This window comes from Myotis myotis, unplaced genomic scaffold (genome assembly GCF_014108235.1).
Source record: "Myotis myotis isolate mMyoMyo1 unplaced genomic scaffold, mMyoMyo1.p scaffold_m19_p_20, whole genome shotgun sequence".
Taxonomy (NCBI): Eukaryota; Metazoa; Chordata; class Mammalia; order Chiroptera; family Vespertilionidae; genus Myotis; species Myotis myotis.
In genome coordinates, this window is record NW_023416325.1 from 20241683 (window position 1) to 20257163 (window position 15481).

Sequence of the window (15481 nt, forward strand, 5' to 3'; positions counted from 1 at the left end):
TCCAACCCCCACAGAATCAGCCAGAATCAGCCTTTGGTCAGACAGCTCTCAGCGGCCTGACAGCCAGGACTCTCATTCACCTGCAACTCAGACCGTGACAGTAGAGAGGTGGGACTATGTCTAAAGAACAACTGTTGATACAACGTAGCTCTGCAGCCCAAAGATGTTGGCGTTATCAACAGAAAGTGTCTGCAGAGCAGCACGCATCTGATCTTGAAAGAAGGTGGCGCCTGCGACAGGATGTATCTAAGCACCAGCTACCTGAAAAACGTCGCTCTGATGCCGAAAAACACCGGCATTATTGACAGAAAATGCCTAAAGACCAACATGCCTTTGAAGTTGAAAGAAGGCGGTGGTGACGACAGAATATGTCTAGAGGACAGCCATCAACAAGTACTACCAATACTGGTAGGAACTGCCTTCTCAGCGAAAATGGAGTACATGAGGATGCAATTCTCGGACACAGTTGTGGTGGAATGACTGTTTGATGTGAATTTTGCATATCACTAAATTTCTCTGATGAAAAACCATCCGATGGGAAATTTACTCGATGTTGTAGCAAAGGGAAAGTCTGTCCAAATGATATACATTTTCCAGATTAATTGGCATATTTAAAAAGATTAATGACAAACGAAGATTCTGACAGTAAAAATTTCATGGAAAATATTCATTCTATAAATAGTTCTTTTGCTTTTGCTTCCATGGGTGCAAATATTGCATGGCCGTCAGGATATGGGCCTACTGTTTTAGAGTACACGGACAAGTTTATCACTGTACTGGAACTTTACATCCTTCGGATGGTGTTTCTCCGAAGTTTGCTCAACTCTATATTTAGGATACAGCCAAAGCTACAAGTAAAAGATTAGCAACACCAGAAAACCAGGGCTGCTCAGAAATACTCATGATCAACATCAACAACCTCATGCATGAAAAAAATGAATTAACAAAATCGTACAAGATGCTACATGAGGTAGAAAAGGAAGCCCAATCTGAAGCAGCAGCAAAAGGTATTGCTTCTACAGAAGTAACAATGGTGATTTAATACAATCGTAACAGCGATCCGGGTAGATATAATTCTCCCCGTGTAACCGAGGTTGCTGTCATATTCAGAAACAAAGATGGAGAACCTCCTTTTGAAAGGGACTTGCTCATTCATTGTAAACCAGATCCCAATAATCCAAATGCCACTAAAATGAAACAAATCAATATCCTCTTTCCTACATTAGATGCAATGACATATCCTATTCTTTTTCCACATGGTGAAAAAGGCTGGGGAACAGATATTGCATTAAGACTCACAGACAACAGTGTAATCAACAATAATACTAGACAAAATGTAAGGACACGAGTCACACAAATGCAGTATTTATGGATTTCATCTCTCTGTGCAGGACATGTTTAATCCTATTTTAAATGCAGGAAAATTAACTCAACAGTTTATTGTGGATTCATATTAAAAAATGGAGGCCAATCGGATAAATTTCATCAAAGCAAACCAATCTAAGTTGAGAGTCGAAAAATATAGTGGTTTGCCCTAACTGGTTTAGCTCAGTGGATAGAGCGTCGGCCTGCAGACTGAAAGGTCTCAAGTTCGATTCTGGTCAAGGGCATGAACCTTGGTTGCGGGCACATCCCCAGTAGGAGGTGTGCAGGAGGCAGCTGATCGATGTTACTCTCTCATCGATGTTTCTAACTCTCTATCTCTCTCCCTTCCTCTCTGTAAAAAATCAATAAAATATATTTTAAAAAAAATAGTGGTTTGATGGATTATCTCAAATCTAGATCTGAAAATGACAATGTGCCGATTGGTAAAATGATAATACTTCCATCACCTTCTGAGGGTAGTCCCAGAAATATGCAGCAGCGATATCAGGATGCTGTGGCAATTGTAACGAAGTATGGCAAGCCCAATTTATTCATAACCATGACATGCAACCCCAAATGGGCAGATATTGCAAGCAATTTACAACGCTGGCAAAAAGTTGAAAACAGACCTGACTTGGTAGCCAGAGTTTTTAATATTAAGCTGAATGCTCTTTTAAATGATATCTGTAAATTCCATTTATTTGGCAAAGTAATAGCTAAAATTCATGTCATTGAATTTCAGAAACGTGACTGCCTCATGCTCACATACTATTAATATTAGATAGTGAGTCCAAATTACATTCCTCTAATTAATTCCCTTTCAATGTGCATGAATTTCATGCACCGGGCTAGTAGTTAAAAAAATAAAATAAAATGTATACAAATATCTAGATAAAGGCAGTGTTGTGCTGGAGCCAACTCACACTGGCTTTGGAAGGTCAACTGTGCATACCTTCCCCCAACTCCACATTTAGTGAATCAACTGGTAACTTGAAATTGGCTATAGTGGGAATATTTACACCATGAAAACTGGCAAATGCTACAAATTAGAGCTTTTCATATTCCCTCACCCTCCAAGAGTCACTGGTTAAATTTACCGGTATACAACTGAATAAATGTAACTTTAAGATATATTAAAATTTAAAGCTTACAAGAGATTACTTGGTATTTTAATTAATTTTAGATAACTATAACTATTTGAGGAACAACTTTAAAGTTGGCAGTTATTTCCCTAGCTGGTTTGACTCAGTGGATAGAGCGTTGACCTGCGGATTGAAGGGTCCCGGGTTTGATTCTGGTCAAGGGCACATGCCCAAATTGCGGGCTCAATCCTCAGTGGGGGGCATGCAGGAAGGAGCAGATCAATGATTCTCTCTCATTATTGATGTTTCTCTCCTTCTCCCTTCCTCTCTGAAATCAATAAAAATATTTTTTTTTTTAAAAAAAGCTGGCAGTATCTTCTAAAATGAAGTTTTCTCTAGGGGTTGCTCTCTTTATGGGTTGGGTAAAATATAGTTTTTAGAGTCAGATTTTTGGTAAGCCTACTTTTACTTTCACAAATGTCCCTTAAATAAGTTGGAATGTATATTGAATAACAAATATTACATGAAGAAAAGACATATATTACCATTTATAGTATGGAGAATGGCTATTTATCAAATAGTAATACTTATCATGATTCCCACATTGGTCACTGCCATATCTGCTCAAAGTTTTACTTAAATTAATAACTTGAAAATGTACCAGAGAGAAAGCAATCTTCTGATGTTATACAAGAACATGGGGGAAAATATAATGAATTCACACTGCCTGACACACATATACTAGTAACACATTAAACAATGGCTGGATGAATGAATTATCATAATAAGGAGTGAGTCTCAAAAAATACAATGAAAGCAAGTCTTTACTTACCCAATTCAATACAGGTGATCCCAAGTGACCAAATGTCAACTTTGCCATCATACTGTCCTTCGTCCATAGCCAAGATCACCTCTGGAGCCATCCTGCCAAAAATAATGTTGTAAATTAAAAACTAAATTTACCTAATGAAGTGATTCAATAAAAAAACTGTTTTGAGGGTGTTCTAAAACTTTATCTCATAAAGATATTACTTCCTCACACAAATCATTTGGAAAAAAACACTATTCAAAATGTAAATAATATACTTAGTAATTTACATGAAATAATACATTATTTTCAATAAACTCTGGTTCCACTATTTCCTTCAAGTTTGATTTTCAGTAAGTTTACTTAACCTTTCTGTATATTAGTTTCTTCATCTGTAAAATGGAGAGAATTCTAATAGCTACCTCAGAGATTAATAAAGGATTAATATGTATGAAACACTTAAACAAATAAATTACTTTAAGCAACATGAAAAATCTTCCAAAGATATTGTAACTTAAAACCAACCAACCTAACAAACTGCTATGAATGTTACTTTGTCCATAATAGACTTTAATTAGGAGGACAGGGGTTATATCAGTTTAATATGCTTTGTTCTTTAATAGTGTATGTAAGTAGTTGCTTAGCAAATGCTATTCGATGATGTTGAAAAAAATTTCAAATAGCTAATTATTTTGGTAGGTAAGCAATTTTCCAGGGATATAAGTCATTCTCTAAGGTACAATAAAATTCCAATGCATCTATGAAAGGAAGGAAAGGAATCTTGAATAGAATGGGATAAAACTAAGTCAGAATGATAAGCTAGGTAAAGTATCAGAGAATTCAGCAAACAGAAGAACCTGGATTTCTTTCACTGAAAGGCAGTATTTATGCTCACTGGCTAGAGGAGGTTAAAGAAGCTACCCTCCTTGCCTAGAGACTCTGCCTCAAGAGAAAAGTTGAAAAGAAACTTTAAATGAAATCTAAAACCTGAGCTTGGACAGTGTGTTGATAATCCTGCTCAGTTTACACACAGCGACATCAACCTTATTTGAACAATTTAAAGTCACCAGAAATTTTATACTAAGTCAGAGTGTTTTTTTTTGCTAATGAGTTTTCTATCCTTCTGTCATAAAATCTCATTTTAAGAGACATGGTGAGACACTGTCAAAATAGCAAAGCAAAACCTTGTTCGTGGATGCATATTTTTAAAACTATGTCATGTTCTCTAATTCTACATACCAGTAAGGTGTGCCCACAAAGGAGTTGGCAGGAGAAGCCATTGAAGCAGATCCAAAATCAGCTAGTTTCACCTGACCTGGCTCTGTTAGAAGAATATTTCCTGCTTTAATATCCCTGTAGGAAAAAAATAAGAAGGTTAGAAAATTACTTTTCAATTTTGATTATGGAATAAGGTCAGAGCATGCAATTAATAAGACAAAAAGTTTATTTTAAAAAACCTTGCTCAGATAGCTAAAAGGGGACTTAGTAATTACTGCATGTTGTAAGGGGGCCCAGATTCCTGGGTGTACTTATAGGTAGGTCATAGTAATTACACTGAAAGGTAGAGCTCTCTTCAGAGGAAGGGAAGGCAATGAGAAAAAAGGCAGTAATGACAGACACTACAAAACCATATTCTTAGCTGCTAAATCCAGTCACCAACAGTATTCCTTGTGCTGGGAAAATTGGCGCCATTTGTAACCGCCTTTTTTCCCCCTTTTCCGAATTACTTGATATTTTTTGAAGCCTAAACAAACCTTTAATGACTCTGTATTGACTACCTACCAATAAGCCTCCTCTACACACATACCTTTTCTTTCTTGCCTGTGACCCTTTCTCTCTGCCTTTAATTGTAACTGCAACTCTAAGGCAGTTGAGGGTACATGTTACATAGAAGGTGTTATTTTAAAAATAACACTGTACAGTAAAAAGAAGACCCTGAAAGATCAAAACAAACAAGGATTAGGGCTTAGGAAATTGCATTTATTGTATTACTGCAAAGAATTGCAAGTGGTTACTACTAAAGCATATTTTATGCAGCAAAAAGATTTTAAAATATAATTTAAAAATCATTTTCAGTATGATAATTTAGAATGATAAGATGTGGATGTATTCTTTATTCTCTTTTAAAATGGTATGAGGTGTAATGAGTACTATGAACCAAGAATTGTAAGTTGATGGGCAGTGAAAAGATAAAGCAGAGAGAATGAGGTAAATTTATGTCAAATTGAAAATGATAAGGTTCAAATACTTCCAAAACAACGTTTCCAAAAATCTTCCTTGAAAATTCAGTTTCTTTCCTCATGATGACATTAGGAATTGGCAGAGAGAACTAAAAAAAAGCATTATTTATTTCTTACAACAACAACAAAAAATGTTTTCTCTATTATTTTCAATTACAACATTGACTAGCTGGCCTCTTAAATCAAAATAATAAAATGAGACATAGATAGCATTTATTATTAAATAAAGAGCATTCTTTAAAAATTTCGTGTCCTTTCAACTTTTTACATATTAAAAAAGTTAAAGTATAATATAGAATTAACACATTAATGTGCAGATTAAGATAACAAAGGCATAAAAAGCTGAACTGTGGCTTTAATAGGAACAAACAAAATCATAAACAAGTTGGCATTCCTTAACGACATCTTGGAATTAAAGATATATATACATACACTAGAGGCTGGTGCATGGATCTGTGCACTGGTGGGGTCCCTCAGCCTGGCCTGCCGGAATGAGCCAAAACTGGCTCTTCAACATCCCCCAAGGGGTCCTGGATTGCAAGAGAGCAGAGGCCAGGGAGGGACTGTGGGAGGGAGGGCTCCAGGGCATGTCCAGCCCCTCTTGCCCAGTACCGATAGGCCAGATCCCAGCAGCAAGCTAACCTATTGATTGGCGCATCTGTCCCCTGGTGGTCAGTGCACATCATACTGGTTGAATGGTCGAACAAATGGTGGACACTTAGCATATTAGGCTTATATTATATAGGATTTTAATGTCAAATCCATAGAAATTATGGTTCAATTTATTTAATCAATATTTATTATACATAGTTAGTCTTTATAAATTCACAGCAGGAATTTTGGTTCTGCTTTTTTGGTACCAGTATCTTGTGATGGCTAGTCTTATGTGATTAAAACAGAAAAGGGGAACTTATGACCTAATAGTTTCATTTCTTCCTAGCAAATGTCAGTGTTTTCTTTTGTTTTTGAGCCACCTCAGTTTCTTTAAACATAACCCACAGTCCACTACTTCTGCACTATTCATTTAAGTAACTGTACTAGAAGTTCTTTACTGAGAAAGAAAAATATTAGAAACAACATCTTTGTTTAGGAGAAGTTAGTGGTGGGAAATAGAGTGGGGTTGTAGTAGAAAAAAATATAAGGTAGGGGAAAGCCTTGGATTAGGAGCTAGGAAATTTGAGTTTTACTCTTTATTATATAAATGCTGTGAAACCATGGGCAAGTTATTTAAATCTTTATGAGTCTCAGTTTCTTCATCTGCCAAAATAAAGACAATAAAATACTATTCTAAATATCTATATGAATCACAGAAACAGAAAACATTTTAAAGTGATAAAACAGCATGTATTTATATAAGATAGATTTGTTATTTGCAACTGGAAGGGGAGAAGAAACTGAGCTAGGAAATAAACATATGCAAGAAAGACTCATTTATTTTTTTCTCTTCTTGACACAGTATCAAAAGGTTGCTGAGCTCTTCTTCCCTGCAACACCCTGCCTGGAGAATAGTTACCTATAGAACAGAGATAATGTAAGTCTTTGCGGATACATGGGAGAGACCAAGAGATAGGAACTAAATTCTGGCAACTTTACTCTTTACATCCAGAAGCAGCGGCAGTCTATTTGCTACCCATAAATCCTTAGGCGCCCTAAAAATTGGAGCATGCACTAATTTACAAGGTTCATTGAACAGATAGTCCTATAGCTGAAATGAAAATGTAACTAGTCTCTAATCTTACCTATGAATCAATGCATGAGAATGCAGGTAGGCTAGCCCCTGCAAGGCACCATGAGTAATGGCAGCGATCTCCACTTCCTGAAGTGGTTTCTTGTGAACTGAGGAAGGAAAAACATTCAGGAGTACATGATCAGTTTCATGCCTCTTTTTATCTTATACAACTATACTAAACTGAATTGTAGACTTTCTCAAATGACAAATTGGGCACACATTCATCTAAACACACAAGATATATATTTTCTATAGAACAGCAATAAATAATCAGATAATAGAAAACTGAAGTATAAAAACAAACAAACCTGTTCACACAAAATAAAACAAAGCCTGGTATTTGTGGTAATTAATTATTAATTTATTTGTCAGTTGCAAGTCAGTTGGCCAGGCCCAAATTTACTAGTTCCTTCTCACATTATAACCCTAGAGTGTTTTAGGTTGCATTATTCTCCTCTTCCCCGAAGCCATCTATCTCACTCCTCTAACTATAGGTTTTCAATATTTGTGAAAGCAGCTAATAAGCAATTTCTATTCAGAGATTAAGAATGATATTAGAAAGTTTTTTAATGTAAATTTTTAACAGTCTCTGGTTATAACAGCATCTGCGGAAAACTGGGTCAGTCAAGGTATTTGCAAGGGTTAAATACTAATATTTAATTTAATTCCATCTACCTCTCTTTCATACATAAATATAAATTTAATGTTTTTGGCTGCATATACTTCATCCCATTAGTAAACATTTTAGTAGTACCTTCCCAGGATGAACTATGAACTAAAACAAAAACACACACACACACAAAAAGTAGGAGGACTGCTAATCATTACTCAGATAGTTTTGGTGGCACTACAAAGTTTGCATAGCTTATGCACACAATCCTTAAGTCTAAGTCATCATCCATTTGGTTTGCCCAAATTGGACTTTAATTTAAGAGTAGATAACATCCTGGTCAAGGTAAAACAGAAAGGAGGGGACTGTTCTGATTCTTACCTTCTAACAAATCAGAGGCTGAGCCTAAGCAATACTCCATCACCAACTGTAAGAGATTAAAACAATAACCAGAACAATGAACAAGAAACTGCTAACACCAACTGACCAACCCAGGACCTAAGAATACTAGAAGAATAAATATCCTGGCCTATTTGACCCTGGATTCAATTTTGGTCAACTGGCACTAATTGGTTTTTATAATTTTTATCATTTGTTATTGTTATCTCCTACTTGGAAATGGAATTAGTCTAAAACTCTAAGGGGACTGGGTATGGAAATACTGACTCCATACTCCAACTTACCTATTTTCTACTACATTCTACATCATCTTGTTTCAAAAAGGGATTTAAGGTGGCTTGGGTTATACTCCAAATTAAATTTTATAACTTGGAAACTGGAAACCAAATACATGAGCCAGTAAAACCGATACCAGGAAATAGAAGTTAAATAAAATAAGCCAATAATAAGTAATAAATTCCTCGTTTTCACATTTAAAACGTGTTAAACAGCTCTGGCCCAGTAGCTCAGTTCGTTAGAGCATCATCCAGATTTGATCCTCTCAGGGCACATACAAGAATCAACCAATGAACATATAAATAAGTGGAACAACAAGTCATTGTTATGATCTCTCTTTCTTTCTCTTTATCTCCCCTCCTAAAATCAAGCAATAATTTTATTTAAAAGTGTTAAGCAAGAAAATATTAAGCATTTGCATCTATGGCAACAAGATCATTTACTTCCACCTTCACTTAAAAAGAGAAAAAGGAAATACTATTTAGAACTCAATCTAAAGATGTAGCCTGTATCATTGCATTAGTTCAAATTCCCAAGATATGAGATATTTAAAGTTATACCTTAAAATAATTTGAAAATAATATTAAAATATTATTGATATTTGCAATCTTGGGAGGTCTTTTATAAGCAAAAATTAGAAAAATTTCTTTATTTCCATCTTAGATATTTCAGGTGTCCCAGACTACTGATTTATAGCCAAGATCAGAACTGTGAATGCTCAGTGACCAGTCTCCACATACACACACAAGCACACATACTCCTACAAATTATTTTGTTATTCTAAAAAATGCCATATGCTCATTATAAAATACTAGTTTCCTTAATTACCTAGACATAACCAATATTAATATATTGGTTCCTTTCATTCAAAAATTAGTATAAAACATATATCTATATTTCATGCACTTTGTGTTATCAAAATAACTTAGGAGAACATGATATACTTGAGGTCCAATGCACGAAATTCATGCAAGGGGCTCAGCCGCTGCCGCCGCAGCTTCATCTGGAAGGTTGTTGGGAAGAATGTCTGGTTTAATTAGCATATTATGCTTTTATTATTATAGATTGTATATTCAATCTATCTCATTTTTCTAAATTATTCCAATAGCAATGCAATGCAAGGTACAGAATACATATAGTGATATATGTCATATACAATATACTCTATAATAATCAAGTTATATATCTATATACTTAAATCATTAAATTATGCATAATATTAAATATATGAATATATAAATTATTGTATTGCTAGAATAATTTAGAACAATATAAGTAACTTAAAAGTTTAAAGTTTAGAAATGTTATTATAGTTTTCAGCTTAACATTAAAAGTAAGCAGATTATAAACATTAATTTCATATCTTATTGTGAAATGAGAGTCCACATAAGTGATTATTATAACAAAGGGTAGCCTTTTATATGCACTATTTTTTCAGCTATATCAAGGTATAATTGACAAATAAATTCTTTTTTCTTTAATGAATTTTAATGGAAACATTTCTCAATTGTACCCATACTTTTCTTTTTAAAAAAATATATTTTATTGATTTTTTACAGAGAGGAAGGGAGAGGGATAGAGAATCGGAAACATTAATGGGAGAGAAACATTGATCAGCCGCCTCCCGCACTCTTCCCCCCACCCCCACCCCCACTGGGGATGTGCCCACAACCAAGGTACATGCCCTTGACTGGAATCGAACCTGGGACCTTTCAGTCCGCAGGCCGATGCTCTATCCACTGAGCCAAACCAGTTAGGGTTGTACCCATACTTTTCTAATTTCTTTCTTCTTCTTTTAAGCAGGAGAAAAAAACAATTTAATACACAAGCACAGGAGAATCATATGATGCTCAGATCATAAAATGAGGCTCCATACTTTAGCTTTCCCAACTTCTTTCTTATGGTCAAATTAGTCTGTGGCTGTTAGTAGGTATGTCTCCAGCAAGCAGCTCAGTTCCTAAAGCTTCTCCTAATTAACCCATCAAATCTGTTGGAGACAGAGACCCGGTGACCAAGCTTATTAGCACTCTGTGTAATCAAAGAGTAAATAGGCTTCAACTAAGAGCTCAGAGGATTTTTCTGAAGACCTGAACTCATGAGATTGAACACTTGATACTGTAACATTCATCCTGCCTGCTCAAAATCCCTTTCTTGACTCCTTCAAGACAGTTGAGATTGCCAGAGAACTGATTTCCAGATCATGAGAGATGCCTCTGATTAATTTCTCCTCAGATTAGAAACAATGGCTCTAGATATCTTGAAAGTTACTTGATCAGAAATGTTTAAGTATACTGTTTGATAGTCTATCTGGGAACAAAAACTCAATTCCCTAAGTGGAGATCATGCACAGGAAAGGACACAGTGCTGGTAAGCATTCAATAAATGATAGTTAAATTAGACTTTAAGTTGGAATGTGCAATCTGAATTAAGTACAAAGTATAACATTTTATGTACTGAACAGTGCCCAACAGAAACACAATCATGTAAAAATACACTAAGAAGACAGAGTGGAACAAAAGATTGTTTCATTTTAATTATAGCTTGGCCCTGTTTGATAAAACTTAGGCATTACAATACCAAGCACAATTCTGAACTATGCAGGAATTGGAGTGGGGAATGAAAAATGTCAAAGATAAAAATTTTAAAATGAGAATAGAAGGCCCTGCTCTTTACTTTCATAAATAAGTCATTATAAAATCATGTTAACTTCCACCATTTCTTCAATGAGTGTTTATAGAATGCAATTTCCCATAGTCTAGATATCATTCTTATAGAATATATAGCATATGGCATATTCTAAGGCATTAACAAATGTGAAAGACTAATAACAAAAGTCAAGTGGGACTGATAATCTTATAGATCAAAGAGATAAGAGAAAAAATAGAAAAAAATAAATAATAGAGGTCTTTTGACTTACCCAAGCAGTGTGCTCTTTCAAGTAACAACCTTTGTACTCAATGGTATTAGGGTGCTTCAACTGTCGTAAAAATTTGACTTCCTTAAGAATATCTTGCCATTTCTATTGAAGAAAAGAAAATTATCATTCTAAAGCTTAAAATAGTATTTTATTATCAAGTACACATACATCATTTCTTTTTATTTTTTAAAGGGACAAAGTAAATCTTTAATAAATGAAGAAGCCATTTAATCTTATGTTACTTCTTTAAGTTTGAATACATGTAAATGTAAATCTAACACGAAATACATACTTAAATCCATTGTACTAACCCCGTGATCGGCAAACTGCGGCTCGCGAGCCACATGCGGCTCTTTGGCCCCTTGAGTGTGGCTCTTCCTAAGCCTGAGGAGTACCCTAATTAAGTTAAAAACAATGTACCTACCTATATAGTTTAAGTTTAAAAAATTTGGCTCTCAAAAGAAATTTCAATCGTTGTACTGTTGATATTTGGCTGTGTTGACTAATGAGTTTGCCGACCACTGTACTAACCCATCTATTCCACAAAACAGCTGACTGCGTTAGAATATTAGGAATGTTTAGTGTATGCTCCAGAAGGAGGGAAAAAAAGAATTGTGATAAAAAATGTTTAAAGATGCTTGGCTCGAGTGGCTCAGTGGTTGAGCATTGACCTATGAACCAGGAGGCCACAGTTCAATTCCCAGTCAAGGCACATGCCTGGATTGTGCCCTCAATCCCCAATAGGGGGCATGCAGGAGGCAGCCGATCAATGATTCTCATCATTGATGTTTCTCTCTCCCTTCCTCTCTGAAATCAATAAAAAAATATATTTTAAAAATGTTTAAAGAACGTTGTTTCTTCTATCAATTTCATATTAACTTACTTATGTCAGTTTAGGTATTCAACTATCTTTAACTTACCTCATGTGTCTGCTTCCCACTATACGACATTTTCTTAACTGCCACCACTTCATTGGTGTGAGCATTTGTGGCCTGTGTTAAGACAATGAAGAAAGTAAAACAAAAAGAATGAATGATGGTTCTTAAATATTTGACTAGAGAATCTAACATTTTCACACTTCATTATCACAATTTATTTTTTTATTTTTTTATTTTTAAATATATTTTATTGATTTTTTACAGAGAGGAAGGGAGAGAGATAGAGAGCCATCGATGGGAGAGAAACATCGATCAGCCGCCTCCTGCACATCCCCCACTGGGGATGTGCCCGCAGCCCAGGTACATGCCCTTGACCAAAATCGAACCCGGGACCCCTCAGTCCGCAGGCCGACGCTCTATCCACTGAGCCAAACCGGTTTCGGCCATTATCACAATTTAAAGATAGTTCAACTTTTGATAGGTTTAGGTAGACATTTCCATCCCACTTTAAAGAACAGTTTATCTTAATTCCTCTCTGTATACATGCAAAGATTACACTATAAAAAATTAGGGTTTAATAAAATAAATTCATTCAAACAGAAACAAGTCATATTTCTAAAACATCCACACCGGCTTCATCATATAGAACCTCCATCAATAGAGAACCAGTTAAATAAATATGGTACAGTTATATAATGAAATAACCATTAAAAGGTGGGAGGAATACACATGAATCAAAAACTCTCACACAATTATTTAATTACAATTGTGATAAATGCAACAAAGTATAAGCACAGGGTGTTAGGAGATCATTTAAAAAGTCTTAATTTAGTGCTGGAGGGTTGAACAAGAAAGGCTATCTTGTGGATGTAACACTTAATCCGAAATCTGTAGGACAAACAAGAGCTAAAGAGGGACAGGGATGCAATGTGCAGCATTTTCTAAGTAGGAGCATATATAAAGGTCCTAAGGCAGGAAAAAGTGTGGCATACAGTCGAAATGCATAGGGCTCAACTTCAAGCTTATAACTTGTTAATATTACCTTGACAGCAGTCAGTTGTTATAGATACCATTAACTTGAATAACGCCTAGATTTCTGGACTGGCTTTTCTGCAATGACTATTTGCCTCTACTGGAAATATCATTTAATTTGTAGAATAGACATTAAAGCCAAGTGTATTTTTCAAGTAATAAAATGTGTAGAAGTCAAACTTTCTTAATCTGATCTATCTAAATGATTCTTTTCCATTACTTACAAAATAAACTGCTCCAAAACTTCCATGTCCAATCTCATGCAAACCAATAAAAAGTTCTTCAGGATCATCTTTGTAGAACAGATCAGCAATCTCTGGGTCCTTTGGCACCCCTTTAGGCATGATGACCAGTACTTGCAAACGTTTTGCTTTTGATGTCCCAATCAGCTTTATCTCTCATTGACAATATTTTGGGGGTAAATTTTTAGTACCTGTAGAAAAATTAAGTTTGACATTACCTTATTTCTAACACATTTTGTTTGGTGGCAATACAAATTGATATTAAAAAAGCATTGTGGTCTTATAACTCCATAATAAAGACAAGTAACTCAAAAGAAAAATGGGCAAAAGATTTGAATAGACATTTCTCCAAAGATATGCAAGTGGCCATTAACACATGAAAAAAACATTCCACATCACTAGTCATTAGAAAAGTAAAATTAAAACAAGAGATATCTTTTCATACCCACTAGGGTGGGCATTATCAAAAAGTCAGATAATAAGAATTGGTAAGGATGTGAAAAAATTGGAACTCTCTTAACACTGCTGGTGGGAATGTAAAATAGTGCAGCCATTTTGGGAAACAGATAGGCAGTTCATCAAAAACTTAAACGCAGAGTTGCCATTTGATCCAGAAACCCTACTTCTAGGTATATAGCCAAGAGAAATGAAAACAGATGTCCACACAAAAATTTGTGCATAGATATTTATAGCAACATTATTCATTATAGCCAGAAGATGGAAACAGCCCAAATGTCCATTTGGTGAATGAGTAAAAAAATGTGGTCTATCTATACAATGGAGTATTATTCAGCCATAAAAACAAATGATGGGGAATATCAAGGGGAGAGAAAAAAAAAAAAAAAAAAAAGAAAAGAGGAGACATATATAATACTCTTTGTAATACTTTAAGCAATAAAACAATTAAAAAAAACACAAATGATGTACTGATACATGCTCCAACATGGATAAACCCAATAAACATGCTAAGTGAAAAAAGCCATATATTGTATGATTTCATTTATAAAATATTTCTAGAATAAGTAAATCTACAGAGACAAAGTAGGCAATTGGTTGCCTAGGACTGGGGGAAAGGTGGGTTTGTGGGAATAACTTTAAAGGGTGGTGAAAATGTCCTAAAATTAACTGTGGTAATGGTAGTACAACTGTTAATTTACTAAAACCCATTGATTTATATACTTTAAATGAGTAAATTATATAATATAAAAATTATGTCTCAATAAATCTGTTTTTAAAAAAGCATTTTGGTCTAATTAATACTTAAATAATAACAGCTAACATTAATTAGGCCTTATTATGTGTCAGGCAACACTAAATACCATATATACTATCTCCGTTAAACCCCACAACAAATCATAATGTGAGACTTTATTATTTTGATATTATGGAACAAACTAAGACTAAGGTGAAACAACTTCCCCATGGTCAGGAAGCAAGTATTTAGTCTATATACTACGACATAGTGATCTATGTATTTCCAGCAAATGGTGATCCATAGTACTCAGCTTTATTAAAAAAATATTCAAAAGTTTAAAATACATTTTAGTTCTCATAAATTTAGTTCATAGATATTTCTGTTTTTCCTAAAGAAAATCTTATGTTTTGTTCCCCTTTTTGAACTTGGATTAGGCAAAGAAAAGCATTATCCATAAAAGAAAAAAATTGATAAATTAGACTTTATCAAGATTAAAAAACTTGACAAAATGAACAACCCAATTTTTTAAATGGGAAAAAATTGGAATAGACATTTCACTAAAAAAGTTATATGGATGGCAAATAAACAAAAGAAAATATGCTTAATACTATTCATCTGGAAGATACAAATTAAAACCCCAATGAAATACTGTATACACCTAGTAGAATGGCTACCATTAAAAAGACTAAGCATACCATGTATTGGCAA

General features: G+C 34.6%; 1 protein-coding gene across 9 annotated transcripts in view; it reads right to left on the reverse strand.

The window, feature by feature from the left end:
- The window catches only part of TAOK3 (TAO kinase 3), a 151172-nt gene that overhangs the window by 62635 nt on the left and 73056 nt on the right, over window positions 1-15481 (reverse strand). For 5 of the 9 annotated variants that reach the window (XM_036353933.1, XM_036353934.1, XM_036353928.1 and 2 more), the window contains exons 3-9: window positions 13561-13769; window positions 12347-12418; window positions 11427-11528; window positions 8216-8261; window positions 7235-7331; window positions 4495-4608; window positions 3280-3371 (exon numbers count right to left, since the gene is read on the reverse strand). In XM_036353933.1, coding sequence (XP_036209826.1) covers window positions 3280-3371; window positions 4495-4608; window positions 7235-7331; window positions 8216-8261; window positions 11427-11528; window positions 12347-12418; window positions 13561-13680 — 643 coding nt within the window. In that variant the 5' untranslated portion in view covers window positions 13681-13769. Of the gene's footprint in view, window positions 1-3279; window positions 3372-4494; window positions 4609-5062; window positions 5187-5503; window positions 5574-7234; window positions 7332-8215; window positions 8262-11426; window positions 11531-12346; window positions 12419-13560; window positions 13770-15481 lie in introns of those variants that run through there. The other 4 variants (XM_036353932.1, XM_036353935.1, XM_036353937.1 and 1 more) reach the window with 4 other exon arrangements.